Raw genomic sequence first — 26,137 nt, forward strand, 5'->3', positions numbered from 1 at the left:
AACACCTTCACAAAGATAAGAAGGTTTGGGTTTACCGTACATTTCCAACTATAAAATGCTACTTTTACAGCTTATAAAAGAGTGCAGCTAATGTATAGATTTATCTTCGCTCACAGCCATAATGCATATAACTAAAAACCAACAAACAAGCAAACTTACTAAATAGGTGTGTTATTGGCACCATCTTTTAGACAAGTTTGCTCACTGCAGGTGCTGCAGTGTCATTCTTTTTAGTGCTTTGAGCCGGAAGTAGAAGTGTTGTTCTGTCTTCTAGCCGTCCATAGCGTCTCTACTGGTTTGGATCCATCACTCCAAGGAACATTTGTAAGTCTTACAATACAACTATAACTGTTTATACTTACAAATCCATCCTAAGTGTGATGTCTTTAGGAGTGTTTTTAAGCATATTTGTAGTTGCTATCGTAATGTAATGAAGCAAGAGTCATTAGCATTAGCTAATATGCTAACACGTTTACGAGTGTCTGTTGAGTGTATTATTAACTTACAATGGCATTTTTTTTGTATTGTTTAAATTTTACGAATTCCTCAGTAAATTTACCAGAACGTCACCGTGGACTTATTGAGTATGTTTAGCTGGTTGGGGAGCTAGTTTCCATAGCTCGTGGGTCCATGACGATGACTTCTGTTTTGTTTGATCATCCGTTTTACTGCCGTGTTACAGGCACCGTTTGGAAAGAATTAAGGTATGTAAATAAACAATTACAAAATCTTTCTGTGTAAATAACTAATTTAACAACATATATATCTGCGATGCGGCTAATATAAAGAAAATATTTTTAACCCTAAAATTTAGAGGGTGCGTCTTATATACCAGTGCGCTCTATAGTCCGGAAAATACAGTATTTGAACAACAAACCAGTTCATTTAAAAAGTAAATATGTCTTTGTCTAACTAGGTATCATAGAAGCTTTAACGATTTAGGTAATGCTAACTGTAAAGAGTTGATTATTTAGTAACTATTTTAAAAATGTGACCAGGAAGTCAGTCTCTTCACATTCAGACTAAACCCAATTGGCTGTTGTGTTTTTATTACTATTTTTGACTAATTGTCACTTCAGCCATATGGTACTAAGCAGCCAGGACACAGACATGTACTACTTTTTGGACCACTACGTTTGTTACTGGTACCCTGCAGTCGTCAGGAATATTTTTTCCCCAAAAACACGGTCAGGTTTTGTTAGAGTTTTTTTTACTGTACGTGATGCTTCAGAAATTCTAATGTTATAAAATGTGTCCATTGTTTGGTGAAAGGTGAGCACTCATGGCTACTCTCAGAACCAGATCTTGGTGTGGAAGTACCCGTCGCTGACGCAGGTTGCCAAGTTGACGGGACACTCCTACCGAGTGCTTTACCTGGTACGACCTTAGCATTTTTATATTTCATCATCTGTCACCGCCTGTGTCAAACATCCAGAATTACTAAATTTTTTAAAGATTTCCCTACAAAACTACCAACTTGGCCGATCTCCAACGCACCATGGTTTGCTGGCTTCTTAGAACTAACCACTCGAGCAGGCCAAGTACAGTCGAGAGTGGCTAGTCGGTTGCTTAGACTTGGAGGTGTCAAACTCATTTTAGCTCAAGGGGCCGCGTGAAGGAAAATCTATTCCCACGCGAGACGGACTGGTAAAATCATGGCATAATAACTTAAAAATAAAGACAACTTCAGATTATTTTTTTTGTCTGACTTTGGCCAAAAATATAACAAGTATACTATAAAAATTGACATACTACAAATAATCCTATTGGCAAAACACTTGACATAAGTTCAAAACTCTGAGGAAAAAACTTGGTAAAGTTGAGAAAAAATCTCAAGTTTGGACCGCGTTATAGTGTAGATTAACTAGTGAGGCGGTAAAGAGGATGAATGTCGTCAGAAATGGGTAAAAGTAGGAGATATACTTCAGGCAACATCAGAGCTCTAACCCACGTCTTGTTTCATGAATATATTGTTGGCCAGTAAATATTACGATTAACATCTTGAGACAAATAAATATTACGATTAACATCTTGAGACAATATTTACTGGTCAACAATATATTCATGAAACAAGACGTGGGTTAGGGCACTGATGTTGCCAGAAGTATATCTCCTACTTTTACCCATTTCTGACGACATCCATCCTCTTTACCGCCTCACTAGTAAATATTATGTCTCTAGATGTTAATCGTGGGCTTCACGGTGGAAGAGGGGTTAGTGCGTCTGCCTCACAATACGAAGATCCTGCAGTTCAATCCCAGGCTCCGGATCTTTCTGTGTGGATTTTCTCATGTTCTTCCCGTGAATGCGTGGGTTCCCTCCGGGTACTCCGGCTTCCTCCCACCTCCAAAGACATGCACCTGGGGATAGGTTGATTGGCAACACTAAAATTGGCCCTAGTGTGTGAATGTGAGTGTGAATGTTGTCTATCTGTGTTGGCCCTGCAATGAGATGGTGACTTGTCCAGGGTGTACCCCGCCTTCTGCCCGATTGTAGCTGAGATAGGCACCAGCGACCCCAAAAGGGAATAAGCGGTAGAAAATGGATGGATGGATGTTAATCGTGATTTCAAATACTGTTTTGGCAACAAGGCCAAAGCCTTCACCCAAACAGAAGGGCCTCATGTCCAAATGTGAGTTTGGCTCCCATTTCCCCCCAGAGGACAGAACTGGAATTACAGACAACATTTCCCAACAGCTGAAGACCATTGTCACGCCAAATTTCTTCCCCCCTACAACCCCCCCCCCCCCCCCCCCCCACTTACTTCCGGGGTCATGATTAATACAGACGTTTTGTTAACGCTATATTATAAAAGAAATTAAAAAACAATTTACAAACACAAGCTATGGGATGACGCATTTACTAGCTTTATATTTTTATAATATAGCGTTATATTTTTATAATATAGCGTTGACAAAACGTCTGTATTAATCATGACCCCGGAAGTAAAAGGGGGTGGGTGGGGGGGGGTTGTAGGGAGAATAAATTTGGCGTGACACCATCCAGCAATCAGGAAGGCTCTGACCTGAAGCAATCAAAGCCACTCCTTTTCTGTCTGCAGCTCCAGCTCTGACTTTAGGCCAACAAACATTGCTCTAGGAGAATTTGCCAAATGCAGTAGTGCCCAAGTGTTTACAGAGACCAGGGTGGCTGACGGTTTTCTCACCTTACAACTATTTAATGAAAAAAAAGAGACAATCGAGTCCAAAATAAAAGGAGAAACAGATGTGTGTCTCATCATTGGATTACAACAAAGAGTGAAGTCCCAGTGTAACACCTGGTCAAAAACTCAAAACCCTTTTTAAGTTAGGGGAGAACACAAACAAACAAAACATAACTTGACAAATACTAAACCCACTAACTTGTACTAGATCTAGGGCTGCACAGCCGAAGTTGCCTAAAAAGCGCTGTAAAATACAGTAGCGTTGGGAATATTGTGTAGTGAACTGTAATTACCCAGAGCGCGATTTAGAGATCAGCGCCGAGCTTGCCGCAGTTCTAAAACAGTCTGATAGCTAAGAAGAAACGAGGAAGTGTCCGAGAAGCTGTTCTCCTGAGGATGTCATGTCGTGTCACTACACGATTGATCCAGGCATGCGCCAAGACGTCACTTCTGTCAAATTGTTTTATAGCAGTTCCGGATGTGTTCGTCATCGCAGTAACAATGGTTTTCTCTTTTGTAATCTTTATATGAATAACAATAATATATAGGATATCACATACAAAACAAACATTACTTAAGAATACAGTATTTATTTTGAAACCGGACAGAAGCCTGAACGGCCTTAATTGGCAAAGAAATCTTTTTTTTTTTTACAACTATTTATACATAAATTCACAATTTAAAACTGTAGTTTATGTTACACCACAGATATAGATTTAAGTTACAGTAAGTGTGTTGTTAAAAAAAATTTTTTTTTTAAATCATCATTTAAAAAAAGTACCCCATGGGATTCAGTGGCACCCCCCGTGCGTGATTCATTGCAAAAGTGGTTGAAAAACGTGGTGATAATACTCCTTAATTTTTTTTTTCAATCCATCCCAATGTTCATTTTTATTTTCTTGTTCCCTTTTACTCCTAGGTAAGCTATTGTTTTGATACGAAGCATTAAAATAGATTGAAATATCACAGAACATGAGTAGAATTGTCCTCGAAGACATTTTGCCTATCATCCGAGTAGGCTTCATCAGTTCATGCTCTTAGACTTAGATTGGTCAGATCTAATTTTAAATTTAAGATTGGTCAAATATAGTCAAACTAGATATACCTGCTCAATCTGACCAATCTAAGTCTAAGACTAGATCTGATCAATCTTAGTCTAAGGCTAGATCTGACCCATCTAAGTCTAAGGCTAGATCCGACCCATCTAAGTCTAAGGCTAGATCCGACCAATCTAAGTCTATGAGCATGAACTGGTAAAGTCTACTTGGCTGTGAAGTGAAACGTCTTCTAAGACAAAACAAACAGTCCAGTTGCGTTCCATTGAATGCCCTGAGATTACAATGACCTGGATGAATGAGAACATTCATAAACATCATGAGAAGAAGCTCCGTCGTAAAATATTATTTATGCTCATAGACTTAGATTGGTCAGATCTAATTTTAGACTTGAGATTGGTAAGACTAGACATACCTGCTCAATCTGATCAATCTAAGTCTAAAGCTAAATCTGACCAATTTAAGTCTAAGACTAGATCTGACCGATCTAAGTCTAGGGCTTGATCTGACAAGTCAAAGGCTTGATCTGACAAATCTAAGTCTAAGACTAGATCTGACCTATCGGAGTCTAAAATGAGATCTGACCAATCAAAGTTTAAGAGCGTTAACTGATGCTCATAAACTGATTGGTCAGATCTAGTCAGACTACATATAACTGCTAGATCTGACCAATCTAATTCTAAGGCTAGATCTGACTAAGTCTAAGACTAGATCTGACCAATGTAAGTCTAAGGCTTGATCTGACTAATCTAAGTCTATAAGCATGAACTGATGAAGTCCAAACGTCTTCTAAGACAAACCAAACAGTCCAGTTGCGATCAATTGAATGCCCTGAGATTACAATGACCTGGATGAATGACAACATTCATAAACATCATGAGAAGAAGCTCAGTTGTAAAACATTGTTCATGCTCATAGACTTAGATTGGTCAGATCCAATTTTAGATTTAAGATTGGTCAGATCTAGTCAGACTAGATACACCTGCTCAATCTGATCAAACAAAGTCTAAGACTAGATCTGACCAATCTAGGTTTATGAGCATGAACTGATGCTCATAAACTGATTGGTCGGATCTACTCAGACTAGATGTACCTGCTAGATCTGACCAATCTAAATCTAAGGCTAGATCTGACCAATCTAAGGCTACATCTGACCAATTCAAATCTAAGGCTAGATCTGACCAATCCAAGTGTAAGGGTCTGACCAATCTAAGTTTATGAGCATGAACTGATGCTCATAAACTGATTGGTCGGATCTAGTCGGACTAGATGTACCTGCTAGATCTGACCATTCTAAATCTAAGGCTGGATCCGACCAATCCAAGTGTAAGCTACATCTGACCAATCCAAATCTAAGGCTAGATCTGACCAATCCAAGTGTAAGGCTAGATCTGACCAATCTAAGACTAAGGCTTGATCTTGATCCGCCTGTCGATCTCACAAATTATGTCGAACTCATGAATTTATTAGATTACACGTAATAAAAATCTTCCTGTTATAATTGTAGCAGATACCATGAATCCAATCTTGCATCTACGACTTTACTAAGTGACTGTAGTTCAAGAAAATATTTGAGTTTTTACAAGTACAATATTTTTTATCAAATATAGCCATCATAATTAATTTATTCATGAAATGGTTTGTAATGATTTTATGAAGATATTTTCTCAATCCAGACAAAACCTTGAATTATTGACAAACCATGGTAGTTGTACATTTTGGAATGGCTTGTATTGATTTGATGGATATATTTTTTGATGATGTAAAATCATGAAAAAGAGGTATGGATTTCAGTTCATAGCATAGAAAGAAACGATTGGTATGTTTTCTTGCATTTTAACATTTCTTTGTAGGAAATGCTTTCCAAAGTATCTTAGAAATGGTAACATGCCTTCAACCCGCAAAAGGGCACCCTTGAACCTTGGCTGATATGTTTCAATTCCTCACTGGGACCCTGATGTTTGTCTTTGCCTTCCCTTTCAGGCCATGTCACCTGACGGCGAGGCGATCGTGACAGGTGCGGGGGATGAGACCCTTCGCTTTTGGAACATCTTCAGCAAAACACGTTGCACCAAGGTACATTTCTGAGGTCACATGCTCATCTTTTGTCTGTCCCTTGTACATATCCGTGTTTGTTTTCCGACAGGAATCAAAGTCTGTGCTGAACCTTTTCACACGAATCCGATAAGCTTCAGCAGCACACTACTCCCAACACAACACTTTTTTATTTTTGTATTCTTAAACCAACAATATGCACTTCAAGCTCTCTAAAGTAGGTATGACTGTATTTTTGCCTCAATCCTGTGAGAATCCTGCGTGTGACTGAGGCGTTAAGGAGTGGGACTATCCAGGACGAGCTGCAGTGTGCTCAAACAACCACAAGGTGTCTCTTTTTCTTTCGGTCACATCAGGTCAATAGTGGATACTTCACTCACGTTTAAGTAAGGGAGGAAAAAAAATTACAGTGGTACCCGCTGTACCCCCTCATTAATGATGTCATCCGTCAACAAAAATCATGTAATCATGATATATTTTTTGTTGTTGTTGAAGTGTTTCATTATCAGAAATATATATATATATATAAATATATATATATATATATATATATATATATATATATATATATATATATATATATATATATATATATATATGTGTATGTTAATGTTTGTTCAAGAAATATATCATGTAATCGCGGCACATTTTTAAAAGAATCCGAAAAGTCTGACTTGACTGTGTGTCTTTTTTTGTTGGGGAGTGTAGTTTGGACTAGTTTATAAAACAACAACAACAAAACACATGCTCAAAACTTACAATAAAGTCCACGCTTTCTTCTTCTCTTTTTTTTTGTGTGTAGTTTAAAGCTCCTGGGGAAAAAAGTAGTCTAGTAATCTGAGTGTCCGGACCCCTGCAGGCCTCTGCAAAGTAGAGAAAACTCCTTCACAATCTCCTTAACGCGACGCCTGTTGCTTTGTTCCCTACATGAAAGGGAAAAAAAAGAAAGAAAATCTTAAGTCAAAAACTAGGACTACTGTAGGTCACAGTGGCCCGAATTGGACTTTTTTTGAAATTTTACAGCTGTCTTAACACTGCAAGTAAAATGTGATCTTTATCAGATGTCACTGGCATGCACAGTTCGAGAAAGTCTAAACAAAGTTGACCGAATTCCGTAAAGGAACAAGGAAGTCGCTACTGCTTTTACTTTGCAAAATAAAAGTCACCACACCTTAAAAGTGAGTGAAAAAGAATTAAAGTAATATAATGTATGAATGGATATATATTGTGTTATACAGCAGCGGGCTGTGCGTTTCCCACCTAGGCCTTCAGTGATGTCCGATTTCAATGATTACCTCTCAAATTAGCATAACTGATATCACCACATAGATAGATAGATAGATAGATAGATAGTACTTTATTGATTCCTTCAGGAGAGTTCCTGCAGGAAAATTAAAATTCCAGCAGCAATGTACAGAGTTGAGATCAATTTAAAAAACAAGTAAAAAGTAAATAATGGGGGTTTAAAAGGAAACAAAATAGAGAAATATTACAAACAGAATAAAAACAATGGGAATAACAATATAACAGTAAAATAAGAATATAACAAGACAAACTAGGCAGTAGTGACCATGTTATGAAAACGTATTGCACTGTTAATGTTTTGCATCCCCTGTCATCCTAATACCCCCCGTCCCCCGCCCCAGAGAGGAGTTGTACAGTCTAATGGCGTGTGGGACAAAGGAGTTCTTGAGTCTATTAGTCCTGCACTTGGGATGAAGCAGTCTAGCACTGAACAGGCTCCTCTGGCTACTGATAACGCTATGCAGAGGGTGACTGGCATCATCCAGGATGCTCACTAGTTTGTCCTCAGTCCTCTTCTCTGCCACCGTCACCAGTGAGTCCAGTTTCATTCCCATTGTAGAACCGGCCCGCCTGATCAGTTTCTCAAGTCTGGAGCTGTCCTTCTTAGATGTACTGCCCCCCCAGCACACTACCATGTAGAACAGAACACTAGCAACCACAGACTGGTAGTACATCCACAGGAGTTTTCTACAAATGTTGAAGGAGTGCAGTCTCCTGAGGAAGTACAGCCTGCTCTGTCCTTTCTTGTACTGGTGGTCCGTGTTAACAGTCCAGTCCAGCTTATTGTCCACCCAAACCCCGAGGTACTTGAATGAGTCCACGGTCTGTACCTCAACTCCCTCGATCACAATAGGTTGTGACCGTGGACTCGAACTCCCAAAGTCAATGACCAGCTCCTTGGTCTTTGACGGATTGAGCTGCAAGACGTTCGTGTGGCACCAGACAACAAAGTCCCTCAACAGGTTCCGAAACTCCTCCTCTCTGCCGTCCCTGATGCACCCGACGATGGCTGTGACCTTTGCTGGAGAAATACTACTATACAGAGGCACATTTACTGTGCATTGAATCGCATAAACAGTGTAAAAAAAACGATCTATTTTCTGGCGCATTTAAAAAACAATTAAATCGTATTAGCAATTATGGTACTGTCAAAATTAAAATTGCAAAAAACATACTAAAAGCGAAATATTTTTATATTTGAACTCACAATTTATAGAACCTATTTGACGCGGAATAAGCCAGTGGTACCTTGTCGTGGGCTTTTTCTAGTAGAAATGGTGCGCATTTCCCCATTTCATCGCCAGAAAAGCTGGGCTAGCTTCCGGGGTTGGCCAACATCGTGTTACAAGATGTAATTTCTATTTAAATATCCGTCTTGAAAATGGCCTCGCAAGTATATATCTGCCACCTAATCAACGTTTTCCTTCTGTGCGATCCTGGTCTGGCTAATGCGCAACACTTCCTGCTTCCGGCTAAATTGAAACTTGTGAATGGATACTCACATTGGAATGACAAGTGAGTATCCAATCACAGTCTCGTTAATATCAGGCTACCTACGTAGGCTACCGTGGACAACTTGTGATCTGATTGGCTATCGCAACTAGAGTCTCTCAACTCTGTGTTCTCAAATTCATCCGCTAACGGTCCCGATGAGTATCCAATCACAATCACGTGAGGTCAGTTAGAAGGCCTTACTGACAACAACTGACAACAACTGGAGATCCGATTGGCTATCGCAATTATCTATCAACTATATGTGTCCGTTCACTTACTGTGCACAGACATTGTTGATTCTGAAGGCCTCGGGCAGATTTCGTACAGCATGGCAGCATAAGTTGGCTTAATTCTGATTGGATACAAACTAACCTAAAAACAATGGGTTCTGTTGTGAATATACGTTAGCTTTATTTTTCAACTCACTTAGATAAACAACTTACACAATGTAGGTAACATGTAAGCAAATACGCCACAGCGTTAATTCTCGTCTTTCAAGTTAAGTTAAGTTAAAGTACCAATGATTGTCACACACACACTAGGTGTGGTGAAATTTATCCTCTGCATTTGACCCATCCCTTTGATCACCCCCTGGGAAGTGAGGGGAGCAGTGGGCAGCAGTGGTGCCGCGCCCGGGAATCATTTATGGTTATTTAACCCCCAATTCCAACCTTTGATGCTGAGTACCAAGCAGGGAAACAATGTGTCCCATTTTTTTATAGTCTTTGGTATGACTCGGCCGAGGTTTGAACTCCCAACCTACCGATCTCAGGGCGGATACTCTAAGTAGTAGAGTAGTATTAGTTCAACAATCACTATTTCTATCAGAATGCCTATTATTTGTGCACTATTGACTACTGATGCATCAAAAATTCAACCGTCAAAAAGAAGACTTTTCTCGCAAAAACCGAATGTTTTGATGATGTATCCACTTCTGCTGGCGGTCTGCGTCTTTTTCTCCATGGTTCACAAATGATGTAGTTCGCCCAAACATAACGCAACGAGTTTCATACGGGTCGCATTAAGGTTAGAAAAGATCAGATGGGGTGGTATAGCTCGGTTGGTAGAGCGGCCGTGCCAGCAACTTGAGGGTTGCAGGTTCGATTCCCGCTTCCGCCATCCTAGTCACTGCCGTTGTGTCCTTGGGCAAGACACTTTACCCACCTGCTCCCAGTGCCACCCACACTGGTTTAAATGTAACTTAGATATTGGGTTTCACTATGTAAAGCGCTTTGGGTCGCTAGAGAAAAGCGCTATATAAATATAATTCACTTCACTTCACTTCACTTCAGATTCCAATTGGATTTGGACCAGTTCCTGATGTGGCCCGAATCTGATGCAAAAATATTATATTTGAAGAACTTTGGAGCGTAAAGACTGGCAAAAAAATATCTGTTCTTCATCACTTGAGGGCAAAAAAATGTGAACTTTTGCTACATTTTTAATGTATGAACAATATTTAATACAAATAGTCCTGAACAAAGGTGGTGAATCTGCACAATCTAATGAGATGTATCTTAAAGTCTGCCTTTAGAGAGCGACTGTCATTAACAAAAAACATTTTAAGTACAATAGTAACTCAATTTAGGAGGTTTTTTTTTAGATGCAACAAGAGATCAAGAAGTGGATAATTGTCAAGCTTTAAGTTGCAAGCAAACATTTGAAATACAACCATCCCCGCCATTAGATTGCGTAACAAATGTAACAGCTAACTTCGTAAGATCAAACCAAAACATCTAGCACTGGGGTTTCCAAACTACGGCCCACCGGCCCATGAGACGTTAAGGAATTTTGCCCGCGGGGTGTTTCCAATTAATTTTTAATATCTGACAATTTGATTGCTGCAATTCTATTGACAACTCTTGAACAATGTTGAGTATATCAGGAATTGTGAGTGATTTGAAGTGAATATAGCACATGTATTTAAAAGACCCAATCCAAACAACCTTCCCTAATCATGGAGCAAAAAAAAAAAAAAGCAACCAACACAAAAAGTCAGAACACATGGTCACACATATGTGGATATTATAAAAAACAAAAACATCCACAAACCATAAACAAGGTAGGAGTTGAACTTTCGCATACTCGTCATATCCTAATATATTAATGGTATATCAATTATACTAATGTAATATGTACACACATACACACACTATATATACATATACATATATACACACACATATATATATACTGTATATATATATATACACACACACACACATATATATATATATATATATATATATATATATATATATATATATATATATATATATATATACAAACCCCGTTTCCATATGAGTTGGGAAATTGTGTTAGATGTAAATATAAACGAAATACAATGATTTGCAAATCCTTTTCAACCCATATTCAGTTGAATGCACTACAAAGACAAGATAATTGATGTTGAAACTCAAAACTTTATTATTTTTTGCAAATAATAATTAACTTAGAATTTCATGGCTGCAACACGTGCCAAAGTAGTTGGGAAAGGGCATGTTCACCACTTTTTTTTTTTTTTACAACACTCAATAAACGTTCGGGAACTGAGGAAACTATTTGTTGAAGCTTTGAAAGTGGAATTCATCACCATTCTTGTTTTATGTAAAGCTTTAGTTGTTCAACAGTCTTGTTGTCGTAGTTTAAGCTTCATAATGCGCCACACATTTTTGATGGGAGACATGTCTGGACTGCAGGCGGGCCAGGAAAGTACCCGCAATCTTTTACTACGAAGCCACGCTGTTGTAACACGTGGCTTGGCATTGTTTTGCTGAAATGAACAGGGGCCTCCATGATAACGTTGCTTGGATGACAACATATGTTGTTCCAAAACCTGTATGGACCTTTCAGCATTAATGGTGCCTTCACAGATGTGTAAGTTACCCATGCCTTGGGCACTAATACACCCCCATACCATCACAGATGCTGGCTTTTGAACTTTGCGCCTATAACTATCCGGATGGTTATTTTGCTGTTTTTTCCGGAGGACACCACGTCCACAGTTTCCAAATATAATTCAAAAAGTGGACTCGTCAGACCACAGAACACTTTGCATCAATCCATCTTAGATGAGCTCGGGCCCAGCGAAGCTGGCGGCGGTCCTTTGTGTTGTTGATAAATGGCTTTAGCTTTGCATAGTAGAGTTTTAACCTGCACTTACAGATGTAGCGACCAACTGTAGTTACTGACAGTGGTTTAATGAAGTGTTCCTGAGCCAATGTGGTGTTATCCTTTACACAATGACCCCTCAGTACCGCCTGAGGGGTCAAAGGTCTGTAATATCATCGCTTACGTGCAGGGATTTCTCCAGATTCTCGGAACCTTTTGATGATTTTACGGTCGGTAGATGGTATAATCCCTAAGTTCTTTGCAAAAGCTCGTTGAGAAATGTTGTTTTAAAACTGTTCAACAATTTGCTTACAAATTGGTGACCCTCGCCCCATCCTGGTTTGTGACTTACTTAGCATTTCATGGAAGCTGCTTTTATACCCAATCCTGGCACCCACCTGTTCCCAATTAGCCTGCACACCTGTGGGATGTTCCAAACAAGTGTTTGATGAGCATTCCTCAACTTTATCAGTATTTATTGCCACCTTTCCCAACTTCTTTGCCACGTGTTGCTGTCATCAAATTCTAAAGTTAATGATTATTTGCAAAAAAAAAATGTTCATCAGTTTTAACATCAAATATGTTGTCTTTTCAGCATATTCAACTGAATATGGGTTGAAAATTATTTGCAAATCATTGTATTCCGTTTATATTTACATCTAACACAACTTCCCAACTCATATGGAAACAGGGTTTGTATATATTTATATATATATACACATTTACATATGTAAGTATATACATTTACATGTTTGTAAATATGTATATACTTATATGTATATACACACGTATGTTTATATATATATATATATATACGTGTGTATATACTTACATATTTATATAACTTATTCGGGTGTTACCATTTAGTGGTCAATTGTGCGGAATATGTACTGAGCTGTGCAATCTACTAATAAAAGTTTCAATCAATCATATTCATATATTATATATATATATATATATATATATATATATATATATATATATATATATATATATATATATATATATATATATATATATATATATATATATATATATATACGAGTTGAGTTTGTACCAAAAAGTTCTATTTTGGTTTCATCTGACCACATGAGATTCTCCCAATCCTCTGCTGTATCATCCATGTATCCATTTTGGTATAAACTCAACTCTTCGTGTTTGGAGGAGGAAGAATACTGAGTTGCATCCCAAGAACACCACACCTACTGTGAAGCATGGGGGTGGAAACATAGTGCTTTGGGGCTGTTTTTCTGCTAAAGGGACAGGACGATTGATCCGTGTTAAGGAAAGAATGAATGGGGCCATGTATCGTGAGATTTTGAGCCAAAACATCCTTCCATCAATGAGAGCTTTGAATGGTTGACAAAATACTTATTTTCCACCATAATTTACAAAAAGGTTCTTTAAAATTCCTACAATGTGAATTCCTGGATTTTCTTTTTCACATTCTGTCTCTCACAGTTGAAGTGTACCTATGATGAAAATTACAGACCTCTGTCATCATTTTAAGTGGGAGAACTTGCACAATCGGTGGCTGACTAAATACTTGTTTGCCCCACTGTATATATATATATATATATATATTAGGGGTGGGCAAATTAATGCGTTAATTACGCGTTAACTCATCATACTATTAACGCCGACAATTATTTTATCGCACATTTGCGTATGTTGTTTACATGCTTTTATTTTGTTAACGCCTTTTCTTAACAAGATGGCATCTCCCGGATGTACTTCGGCGTCGAGGGGCTCTTGGTAAAGATGGAACATTTGGCAAAAATACCGGACAATTCTGCAAATTTCATGGCTGGCTTACAGCTTGGTCACTCCGGGATCACTTACGACCGCCAGACAATTCTGGATGTGGATAGATCGGGCCGTTTTGGACTGAATGACGCGTGCTTGCTAGACCGGCTAGCTAGCATGGGAATACTTTGCCGGCTACATCCAGCGGCTTGTGAAGCAGCGGAGTATTTGTGTTGTCTGTCTATTTATGAATAATGCAGACGAGGAGTGTTGGCTGAGTTCTTAACGTTTGCTTTCAGAGCGTGCATATCACAACATACAAGATGCCGTCATGGCGACACAACCTATACCGGGCTACCGCGCATGCTCGTCACTCCTGTTGCATGCTGGGTAGGGTAGTTCTTTTTTTCCCTGGCTCATAACATCACAAATAGTACCCTGTATATGCGTTCAGTTTATCAAAGCACCAAGCAAACAATCGGAAAATTCCCATCATATCAATTCCTAGATATGGTCATAATTATTTTAAGTGCACTACGCAGAATAAACACACCATTAGTAATATTGCTACTATGGATAATTTGATCAAAAATTCCCTAAAACAGCCCACTACCTATAATATTGGTTTTTTAAACATAAGACCCTGATAAAAAAAAATGTTTCTGCTGTTACCTCAGAAATTGCCTGTTCAGATGTTATGATTGTGGCTCAGATTTGTATGTAGATTATATTTATTTATATTTATATAAAAAACAGGATAACTTAAATACCCTGGCAGTGGCAATAAGCTTAAATGTTTGTATTTACATTTTTTGAGTTGATTTTCATAAAATATGTTATTCAACTGCTACTGTTTAACAAGGACTGATTTAAATTGTGTTTGCACAACAAATGTTTTGGCGCTTTTGTTCATGTGGGAGAATATTCCAATAAAGGTGCATTACACACTACTTTTGAATTCATTATTGGGCTTTGCGTATACAATGCAGTTAATCGCGATTAATCGGAGACATAGTGCGATTAACTTTGATTAAAATTTTTAATCATTGCCCAGCCCTAATATATATATATATATATATATATATATATATATATACACACACATATATCCATCCATCCATCCATTTCTACCACTTATTCCCTTTTGGGGTCGCGGGGGGCGCTGGCGCCTATCTCAGCTACAATCGGGCGGAAGGCGGGGTACACCCTGGACAAGTCGCCACCTGATTGCAGGGCCAACACAGATAGACAGACAACATTCACACTCACATTCACACACTAGGGCCAATTTAGTGTTGCCAATCAACCTATCCCCAGGTGCAGCCTATATATATATATATATATATATATACATATATATACATATATATATATATATAAATGGGTTGTACTTGTGTAGCGCTTTTCTACCTTAAAGGTACTCAAAGGGCTTTGACACTACTTCCACATTTACCCATTCACACACACATTCACACACTGATGGAGGGAGCTGCCATGCAAGGCGCCAACCAGCACCCATCAGGAGCAAGGGTGAAGTGTCTTGCTCAGGACACAACGGACGTGACGAGGTTGGTACTAGGTGGGATTTGAACCAGGGCCCCTCGGGTTGCGCACGGCCACTCTCCCACTGCACCACGCCATCCCTATATATATATATATATATATATATATATATATATATATATATATATATATTAATATATATATATATATATATATATATTAATATATATATATATATATATATACACATACATACATATATATATATATATATATTAGGGGTGTGGGAAAAATCGATACGAATTACAATCGCGATTCTCACCTTTTGCGTTTCAGAATCCATTCTCATTTTTTAAAAAATCTATTTTTTTATTTATTTTTTTTTTTTTATCAATCCAACAAAACAATACACAGAAATACCATAACAATGCAATCAAATTCCGAAACCAAACCTGACCCAGCAACACTCAGAACTGCAATAAACAGAGCAATCGAGAGAAGACACAAACACGACACAGAACAAACCAAAAGTAGTGAAACAAAAATGAATGATATCAACAACAGTATTATATATATATATACAGTATTATATTATATTAGTTATAATTTCAGCATAACAGTGATTAAAAATCCCTCATTGACATTATCATTAGACATTTATAAAAATAAAAAAGAGAACAATAGTGTCAGAGTGGCTTACACTTGCATCGCATCTCATAAGCAATATTTGGTTTGTTTAATAGTTAAAACAAATTTACATTATTGCAATCAGTTGATAAAATATTGTCCTTTACAATTATACAAGCTTTTTACAAAAATCTATTCACTCTGCTTGCACGTCAGCAGACTGGGATAGATCCTGCTGAAATCCTATGTATTGAATGAATAGAGAATCCTTTTAAATCTGGAAAAAAATTGTTTTTGAATCGAGAATCGTGTTGAATTGAAGAAAAAAACGATTTTGAATCGAATCGTGACCCCAAGAACGATATTGAATCGAATCATGGGACACCCAGATATATATATATATATATATGTATATATATATATATATATATATATATATATATATATATATATATATATATATATATACATACATATATATATACATATATATATATACATACATACATATATATATATTTACCAACATGTCGCCAACTTGGCGAATGAATTTGAGCGTATCACTGCTTGTCCACACCATACTGAAGCAGAATGAGTCTAACGCCAGCCAAGAATGTTGACATTATTTTTAAACAACATACATTTATCCATGAAAATATAGACGCTGCTGATGGTGTGTTTGATGGAGAAAAAGCCAAAGCCAAACTGTGATGGTAAAAATTAGCACACTGGCCAGATAGCATCAAGTTACAAAAAATATGAGCAAAATAATTTAAAAAAAGCTTGCATGCTAACAGTACGATGCTATCGTACTAACAATAACATGCTTACAATTAACATTGTGAAATACCAAAATATGACACTAAAACATATACTACTTGTTAAATTAGCTAAAAAAAGCTAGCATGCTATTGTTAACATGCTAAAATATTAACATGCGTCAAACTAACCAAATTATATTACTCAGAGGTGTGTATTTGAAAAATGTGTTTTCAAATAAAATATTTGACCCTGAAATGCATACCTGCAAAATTTGCAAACAAAGCTAGCATGCAAATGTCAGAATGCTAAAGATTGTGCATGCCGTCCTCCCGGATTAAGGTAACACATCTAGTTCTTTCCCACTGGAAAGTACATTACAAATTGTGAAGTACTTATTCAACAATATGTAGTTTTAAGTGGTAAGAGCCGTTGCTAATTATTTTTGATGAAAAACCTTCGTACCATGACCAATTTTTACCGAATAAAGCCCTCAATTTGACTCCTTTTCAACCTTTTTTAAACTGACCTGTGATCAGTAGGCTCGTCTAAACACTTACCTGAGAAGCTGCTGCGTAAAGGTGAGTTTCTGATCTGCGCTGACGTGCGCTGAGGGGAATCCCTCTGACTGGAGACATTCTTTAAGCCATCGGGAAAGCAGAGCTGGACAGTGTCCACTCAGGCTCAGCAGCACCTCAGAGAAATACTCGTTCAGACTGCGAGGAGACCCACCACCCACTGCCTAAGACCGATGAATCAGAGAAGATTTGGGTGAATCCCTGCCTGTTCAAAAGGCCCAAGAAAGCATTGTCATGAAAAATGTTTATTTATTTGCTCTTTTTCTCCAAACATATAGAGAATTATTTTCAGGTAGCCCTTCTTATTTATCCTAATTTATAATAAAACATAAAATGGAAAGCATAACAAAACTTTTTTTTTAAAAAAAAAAGGGCCTTTTTTATTTAATTGAATTATAAATGCTCGGGTTATATCGCAATGGTGTCACAAATAATATACTGTGCTGTATTTCAGGGGTATTCAATGCTTTCCAGGCCAAGGGCCCCCCAAACCAATGGAGCGGGGACCCCGTACTTATATATCCCGTATAAAATTGGGTTTTAAATTAAACTGATTATATAGGTATTTTGTTATTGTGCAAAACTAAGGTATACAATAATGTAGTTTATTGTCGCTAATCACTTGCTGACAAATGACACGCTAATTGTTAGCTGACATTATACACATACATACAGATATCGTTATTTTACATGCGGTCGGATTTCGGCCCCCGGCCAAATTTATAAGCGGCCACAAGTCAAAAAGTTTGGACACCTCTGAGCTGATTAAAAGCTATATATGTATATATATACATATATATACATATATATATATATATATACACATATACATATATATATACATATATATAAATACATATATATATACATACATATATATATACATATACATACATATATATACATACATATATATACATACATATATATATACATAAATATATATATATACATACATATATATATACACATATATATATATATACATACATATATATATATATATATATACACATATATATATATATATACATACATATATATATATATATATATATACACATATATATATATATATATATATATATATATATATACATACATATATATATATATACACATATATATATATATACACATATATATATATATATATACATACATATATATATATATATACACATATATATATATATATATATATACACACACACATATATGCAGTTGGTTTTCATACCCAGGCTAAATTATTTTCAGTCCTCCAAATCAAAAAGTTTGGACCCCCCTGAGCTGAAGAATACATTGTGTGATTACTCTGCGTATGTACATGATTAGTGCAATCATTTCTAGTGAATAATCAAATGAGTTAATTTGTTAAATGTAACGGTCCTAAATCTGACACACTGCTTATTGGTGCTTTAAAGACCCACCTGCAAAACAGCCTCTGTAAGGACCTTCCCATGTCCCTGCAGCACGTCACCAAGAGGAGACACATTTTTACAGCAAGGTAACAACTCTGTCTGTCACACGCAGCAGGAAAAAAAGACAAAAAAAGAGTCACAACAAGCATGCTGATTGGTTGAAATGAGTATTGCAATCTCACTTGAACTTACAAAGAAGAGGCTGGCAGCTTTTACTGTGCTTGTTTCTGGAAGTTTAAGCGCCAGAATTCCTGAAAGAAAGTTTTTAATAAGAGAGTGGGGACTGTTAAGCGTCATAAAAAAGCGTCAATCAGGGTGTTACTGACCACAGTAAAAAAGAGCTTCCACATCCAGATGGGCAGACATATACACATCCGGTCTTCTTTTCAGAACCTAAACACAAAAGGTAGGGCTTTTCTGATCAGTGTCATGACCTGTGTACCATGCTTTTGATGTTTTAAAAGACCTTAGGATTTTAGGCTTAAGTATGTTTTGAGTTTATTTCTGTTTCAGTGCTCCTTTACATTTTTGTTGCAAGGTGCGCTGGTCATACACACCAGTTATGGTTTGTCGATTAGTGTCTCCACCTGCTGCTGCCACTAATCACACTCCTTCATATACTTGTTTTCGCCATGCCAGTATTTGACAGATTAAGGTTCGCTCTCCACTACTGTTTGCGTTACAGGTTTGTTGTTTATAATATGCTAAGAGATTTAAGTATTGCTAAAATTAAGATTTTCACGTTAGCTTCGGTCCATCATATCATGCTATGCTAAATTTGACCATACTGAGATTAGAAGCCATACGTTATTTTTGCCTTGTGACTTTCCTGCAAAGATGAGTATCGAATCCAGCAATGAGCGTGTTTACAAACAAAGCCTTGTCAATGTACATGCCATGTGGGAAATGTAAAAAAAATACAAAGCCCTCAATTCTCCTTAGTTTTGAGTCTATTTCTGCTTCAGTCCTCCTTTATTTATATTTTTGTTGCAAGGTGCGCTGGTCATACACACCGGTTTCTGTTTATTGATTAGTGTTCCCACCTGCTGCCGCCACTAATCACACTCCTTCATGTACTTGTTCCCTGCAAGCCGCCTGCCTTAAACTCAGGGTTTTATGCTGCTTATTCCAATACTGGTCATCCAATACCGATTTATGGAGGGTACTATTGACAGTTTAACAATATCAGCACAATATTTAAACTAAATGGTAAATGGGTTATACTTCTGTAGCACTTTTCTACCTTCAAAGTACACAAAGTACTTTGACACTATTTCCACATTCACCCAGTCACACACACATTCACAAACTGATGGCGGGAGCTGCCATGCAAGGCCCTAACCACGACCCATCAGGAGCAAGGGTGAAGTGTTTTGCTCAAGGACACAACGGACGTGACAAGGTTGGTAAAAGGTGGAGATTGAACCAGGAACCCTCAGGTTGCTGGCACGGCCACTCTCCGAACTACGCCATGACGTCCCCAAATTAGTTCCTTAATCTCTTTTATTGCATTTTATTGTTTATGGGGAAATAAATGGTCAACTTAAATAGAGTAAGTATTATTACTGATTTAAATGTTTTTTTTTACATGAACAATAATAACATCGAACATAATAGAAACGTTGATAACAAAAAATAACAACCAAGGAGCCCAATATGTTCGTTATTTCTATGTTTGTGTATCAAGTCCCACCCCTACGTTTTACAAAAAATATGAACAATTCAACAATTTGCCTGTTTTAATGTTTAATGATAACAATAACAATATTTGTAATAACAGTATTCACAAAATAAATAGGATAACCCCAAGACTAATAAAACATTAAAACAATAAAAATAAAGTTGTATTTAATATTTTTGGTCACTGAACAGTAACACTGTTTGAATATAGGAAAATAAAACACTGTACTTTAATCAAGCGTTTTTCTTTTTTGGTTTTTTTTGCCATACCACTAAATGGAGCCTGCATATCACTTGTGGTACATGTACCACAGTGTGAGAGTCACTGGTTTTAAGAATCATGTTTTTATACTTTTTCAACTTCTCTTTTTTTCATACATTGTTTACCAAAATCAACAACAAAAAAGATTTTGAGAAAACAAAAATATTCGATTATAGACTGATACCACTCTTGGTATCGACACCACCAATTTATGGGTGGATCCGCCCTCTTACATGCCGTGTGCTGACTGCACACCAACAGTTAATGTTATAGTATCCTCTCTATAAACTCTATTATTCTACTTGGTAATTTCCTATTAATATCTGCTTACTTTCTGCTGTAACACATTCAATTTACAGTTCTTAAAATCTGCTAAGCACTTATTCCTTGCTGTAGTTTAAAGCTAGCTCAGCGGTGAGCTTCGCTATTTACATCCCTGCTCTTGGCGTGTAACATGTTTAGCCTCGTCCTCCAGTGATAAAGATAGATGATACTAACACTAAGAAATGCAGCTCCACACTGCTAGCCGCTTGTCAACCGGGGGACTTAAAGTAAATACAGTGTCAGCCGGAGGGGATCAGCATTAAAAGGCATTAAATCAGCAACTGTGATCACGTACTTTTTCACGAAAATTGGATGCAGAACGCAGAAAAGTGACCCCTGACGTCGCCCACCAACCTGAACGTGAAGACACATGAAGGACTCCGCGACATCAGGATCATCATTGACACCTGAAACACATCATAAGACAATTCATACATCCAGGTTCAGTGTCTTTATTCATTACAGTGTCAGGTCAGTTGGAGTCCATCCCAGATGTCACTCATTGTCAATCATATATGAACAAGCATTCACACTATACAATTTATCTGCAAAGTAATCACAGCGCTCCACTCTTTCCACATTTTGTTATGCTGCAACAGGGGTGTCCAAACTAGTGCCTGCACTTGGCCCGCTGACGTCTTTTTTGAATTGCATTCAGTCTAATAAATGCTGTTGCTTCTATTATGTCGCCATTTAGTGGACAACATGACTTTTTAATGTCAATTACCTTTAATTACGTTCTGCACTGAATCATAGGCAGCATTCACCTATACGACCCAATGCAAACAGCCTTCCCTAGTCATGGTGCAAAAAAAAAAAACATCCAACAAATGAACGAGTGAGGGAAGAGTGGATCGTGAGATGGACAGGCGGATCGGTGCGGCGTCTTCAGTAATGCGGACGTTGTACCGATCCGTTGTGGTGAAGAAGGAGCTGAGCCGGAAGGCAAAGCTCTCAATTTACGGCTCGATCTACGTTCCCATCCTCACCTATGGTCATGAGCTTTGGGTCATGACCGAAAAAAAGGATCACGTGTACAAGCGGCCGAAATGAGTTTCCTCCACCGTGTGGCGGGGCTCTCCCTTAGAGATAGGGTGAGAAGCTCTGTTATCCGGTAGGAACTCAAAGTAAAGCCGCTGCTCCTCCACATCGAGAGGAGCCAGATGAGGTGGCTCGGGCATCTGGTCAGGATGCCACCCGAACGCCTCCCTAGGGAGGTGTTTAGGGCACGTCCAACTGGTAAAAGGCCACGGGGAAGACCCAGGACACGTTGGGAAGACTATGTCTCACAGCTGGCCTGGGAACGCCTCGGGATCCCCCAGGAAGAGCTAGACGAAGGGGCTGGGGAGAGGGAAGTCTGGGCTTCCCTGCTTAGGCTGCTGCCCCCGCGACCCGACTTTGGATAAGCGGAAGAAGATGGATAGATGGATGGATGTTTTTTCAGCGGCGGGAACTGGGGGACTCGCCAGGATAGAGGGAACAATGAATGCAGCAATATACAGAGACATCCTGGATAAAAAAAAAAACAGCCCTTCTCATTCAACCTGATAGCGCTTGAGAGGTGCTGCAAAGAGGAATGGGCGAAACTGCCCAAAGATAGGTGTGCCGAAATTGTGGCATCGAATTGTAAAAGACAACATTTTCACATTGTCACGATGGGGTATTATGTCTACTTTTTGAATGTTAAAATAAAGTTATTCCATTTTGGAATAAGACTTTAATGCAAGTTTTTGGGGGGGATTTTACTGTTAAAGGGGAACATTATCACCAGACCTATGTAAGCGTCAATATATACCTTGATGTTTTTAACCGATTTCCGAACTCTAAATGGGTTAATTTTGGCGAATTAAACGCCTTTCTTTTTATCGCTCCCGGAGCGATGACGTCAGAACGTAACATCACCTAGGTAGTCAACGCCATTTTCTCCACCACATTACACGCAGCAAGTAATATCAGTTCTGTTATTTTCCGTTTTTTCGACTGTTTTGCGGTACCTTGGAGACATCATGCCTCGTCGGTGTGTTGTCGGAGGGTGTAACAACACGATCAGGGACGGATTCAAGTTGATTTACGTAGAACGTGCATCGATTAGCACGGCATGCTGATCGATGCTAACATGCTATTTAGGCTAGTTGTATGTACATATTGCATCGTTATGCCTCATTTGTAGCTTTATTTGCATTCAGCCTTTCCCTCCACCCACATTTAATGCCAAACAAACACTTACCAATTGACGGATTTAAGTTGCTCCAGTGTCAAGAGATGTGAAAGTCCCGCGTTTGGTTTTTACCGGCGATGCTACGGCAGAGATGGCACAGAGATGGCAAGAATGTCTGGATATCCTGCGACACTCAAAGCAGATGCATTCCCAACAATAAAGTCAACTAAATCACAAAGGTGAGTTTTGTTGATGTTGTTGACTTATGTGCTAATCAGACATATTTGGTCGCGGCATGACTGCCAGCTAATCGATGCTAACATGCTACTTAGGCTAGCTGTATGTACATTTGTAGCTGTATTTGCATTCAGCGTTTCCTTCCACCCACATTTAATGCGAAACAAACACTTACCAATCGACTGATTTAAGTTGATCCAGTATAACAAAATGCGAAACTTCCGATCGTTGGTCTGCACATTTACCAGCGATGCTCAGGCAAACATGGCCGAATAGCGTCAATAGCTATTCGCTCAATAGCTTCAGTTTCTTCTTCAATTTCGTGTTCGCTATCTGCCTCCATACTCCAACCATCCGTTTCAATACATGCGTAATCTGTTGAATCGCTTAAGCCGCTGAAATCCGAGTCTGAATTCGAGCTAATGTCGCTATATCTTGCTGTGCTATCCACCATCTGTTTTTATTGGCATCGCTATGTGTCACAGGGAAATGGACAGTGGCTTCGCAGATAGCGAAAATCAGGCTTTTTTTCAGGATATTCCGGGACGGGTAAAATTTTGAAAAAAACTTCAAAAAATAAAATAAGCCACTGGGAACAGATTTTTATTGGTTTCAACCCTTCTGAAATTGTGATAATGTTCCCCTTTAAAAAGACAAAAAAAAAAAAAAAAAAGTTCACCTTGCTGAAACCTGGTCAGAGTGGACGAGGTGAGGATCTCCAGCAGGCTTTTAATGGAGCCGATGTGTTGTTCCTCTCCAGCAAATATGCCAACCATCTACAACAAGGAGAACATATGAGGTCCCCTGCTGTGACGCTGATCCACAGACGTACACACCTGACACGCCAGGTTCAGCGCTGAGGCTTGTGGGCAGGCGCCGTAGATCTGCCCCAACGTCCCACTCAGTTGGGCAACCAAGGGCCCGAATTCAAGGAGCAGGGTCCGAACGGACTTATCAAACACACCGCACACCGCCTGGGGAGAAGTACATACTGGACCTAATGTCGTGACCGGTTACCATATAAGATCCGTTCTTACCTCCACCACCTCGGAGTCCTCCAGCCACTTACTTAGAATATTCTGGAGCAACGGGTACAGTTGCTGGAGCACAACTACCACCTGGCAAGGTGATGATGACACTAATAAGCAAATACATCTTTTATTGTATTTAATGCAAATTAACTCACTGGGTGGTTTGTGGGTCGGAGGTGAGGCGTTCCTTCCAAACCGTCCGCGTGTATTTTGGTGTCCAGAGTGGTGAACAGGCTGGACAGCATTGCCAGGACGTGAATGATGGACTGTTTCTTGTCAGGGTCAGGCTGTATATATGATATTGTGACAATAAGAAACATACTGTAGGAACATTTGTGTGAGACAAGAATGGTAAATACCACAATGAAAAAAAACGTATTACAGTACTGTGCAAAAGCCTTACATACACTTTATATATATATATATATATATATATATATACATATATATATATATATATATATATATATATATATATATATATATATATATATATATATATATATATATATATATATATCAGGCCGTGACCCCAAAAAGGGAATAAGCGGTAGAAAATGGATGGACGGATATATATCAGGTGTCCTAATCCCCTGACCCGGCCCCAGGTGTATGAAATCAAGCACTTAGGCATGTAGACTGTTCCTATAAACGTTTGTGAAAGAATGGGCCGTTTTCAGTGATTTCCAGCGTGGAACTGTCATAGGATGCCACCTGTGCAACAAATCCAGTTGTGAAATTTCCTCGCTCCTAAATATTCCAAAGTCAACTGTCGGCTTCATTATAAGAAAATGGAAGAGTTTGGGAACAACAGCAACTCAGCCACGAAGTGGTAGGCCATGTCAACTGACAGAGAGGGGTTTGCGGATGCTGAAGCGCATCATGCAAAGAGGTCGCCGACTTTCTGCACAGTCAGTTGCTACAGAGCACCAAACTTCATGTGACCTTCCAATCAGAGAGCTTCATGGAATGGGTTTCCATGGCCGAGTAGCTGTATCTAAGCCATACATCACCCGAGTGCAATGCAAAGTGTGGGATGCAGTGGTGTAAAGGACATCGCCACTGGACTCCAGATTAGTAGAGATGTGTACTCTGGAGTGAGGATTTACGCTTTTACATCTGGCAATCTGATGGACGAGTCTGGGTTTGGAGGTTGCCAGGACAACGGTACATTTCGGACGGCATTGTGCCAACTGTGGAATTTGGTGAAGGAGGAATTATGGTGTGGAGTTGTTTTTCAGGAGTTGGGCTCGGTCCCTTAGTTCCTGGTAAAGAAACGTTGAATGCTTCAGGGAACCAAAACATTACTTCCAACATGACTATGCAACAGTGCACAAAACAAGGTCCATAAAGACATGGATGAGAGTCTGGTGTGGCTGAACTTGACTGACCTGCACAGAGTCCTGACCTGAACCCAATAGAACACCTTTGGGATGAATTAAAAGGGAGACTGAGAGCCAGGCCTTCTCGGCCAACATCAGTATGTGACCTCACCAATGCACTTTTGGAAGAATGGTCAAAAACTCCTATAAACACACTCCGTAACCTTGTGGACAGCCTTCACAGAAGAGTTGAAGCTGTAATAGCTGCAAATGGTGGACCGACATCATATTGAACCCTATGGATTA

At 38.6% G+C, this 26,137-nt stretch overlaps 2 protein-coding genes across 6 annotated transcripts in view; one reads left to right on the forward strand and one right to left on the reverse strand.

The window, feature by feature from the left end:
- The window catches only part of fzr1b (fizzy/cell division cycle 20 related 1b), a 25,860-nt gene extending 18,804 nt beyond the window's left edge, over nucleotides 1–7,056 (forward strand). Inside the window, exons 12-14 of one of the 2 annotated variants that reach the window (XM_061890515.1) lie at nucleotides 1,273–1,377; nucleotides 6,202–6,294; nucleotides 6,365–7,056. In XM_061890515.1, coding sequence (XP_061746499.1) covers nucleotides 1,273–1,377; nucleotides 6,202–6,294; nucleotides 6,365–6,406 — 240 coding nt within the window. In that variant the 3' untranslated portion in view covers nucleotides 6,407–7,056. The remainder of the gene's footprint in view (nucleotides 1–1,272; nucleotides 1,378–6,201; nucleotides 6,295–6,364) is intronic. The other variant, XM_061890516.1, reaches the window with a different exon arrangement.
- LOC133545148 (importin-13-like) overlaps nucleotides 1–26,137 on the reverse strand; it is a 75,821-nt gene that overhangs the window by 12,720 nt on the left and 36,964 nt on the right. For 2 of the 4 annotated variants that reach the window (XM_061890513.1, XM_061890511.1), the window contains 10 exons: nucleotides 24,665–24,796; nucleotides 24,516–24,596; nucleotides 24,315–24,452; nucleotides 24,158–24,254; nucleotides 21,438–21,490; nucleotides 19,144–19,210; nucleotides 19,010–19,068; nucleotides 18,827–18,916; nucleotides 17,379–17,560; nucleotides 6,401–7,196 (listed from right to left, as the gene is read on the reverse strand). In XM_061890513.1, coding sequence (XP_061746497.1) covers nucleotides 7,103–7,196; nucleotides 17,379–17,560; nucleotides 18,827–18,916; nucleotides 19,010–19,068; nucleotides 19,144–19,210; nucleotides 21,438–21,490; nucleotides 24,158–24,254; nucleotides 24,315–24,452; nucleotides 24,516–24,596; nucleotides 24,665–24,796 — 993 coding nt within the window. In that variant the 3' untranslated portion in view covers nucleotides 6,401–7,102. Of the gene's footprint in view, nucleotides 1–6,400; nucleotides 7,197–17,378; nucleotides 17,561–18,826; nucleotides 18,917–19,009; nucleotides 19,069–19,143; nucleotides 19,211–21,437; nucleotides 21,491–24,157; nucleotides 24,255–24,314; nucleotides 24,453–24,515; nucleotides 24,597–24,664; nucleotides 24,797–26,137 lie in introns of those variants that run through there. The other 2 variants (XM_061890512.1, XM_061890514.1) reach the window with 2 other exon arrangements.

The sequence above is a fragment of the Nerophis ophidion genome, linkage group LG28, assembly GCF_033978795.1.
Source record: "Nerophis ophidion isolate RoL-2023_Sa linkage group LG28, RoL_Noph_v1.0, whole genome shotgun sequence".
NCBI classification, from domain to species: Eukaryota; Metazoa; Chordata; class Actinopteri; order Syngnathiformes; family Syngnathidae; genus Nerophis; species Nerophis ophidion.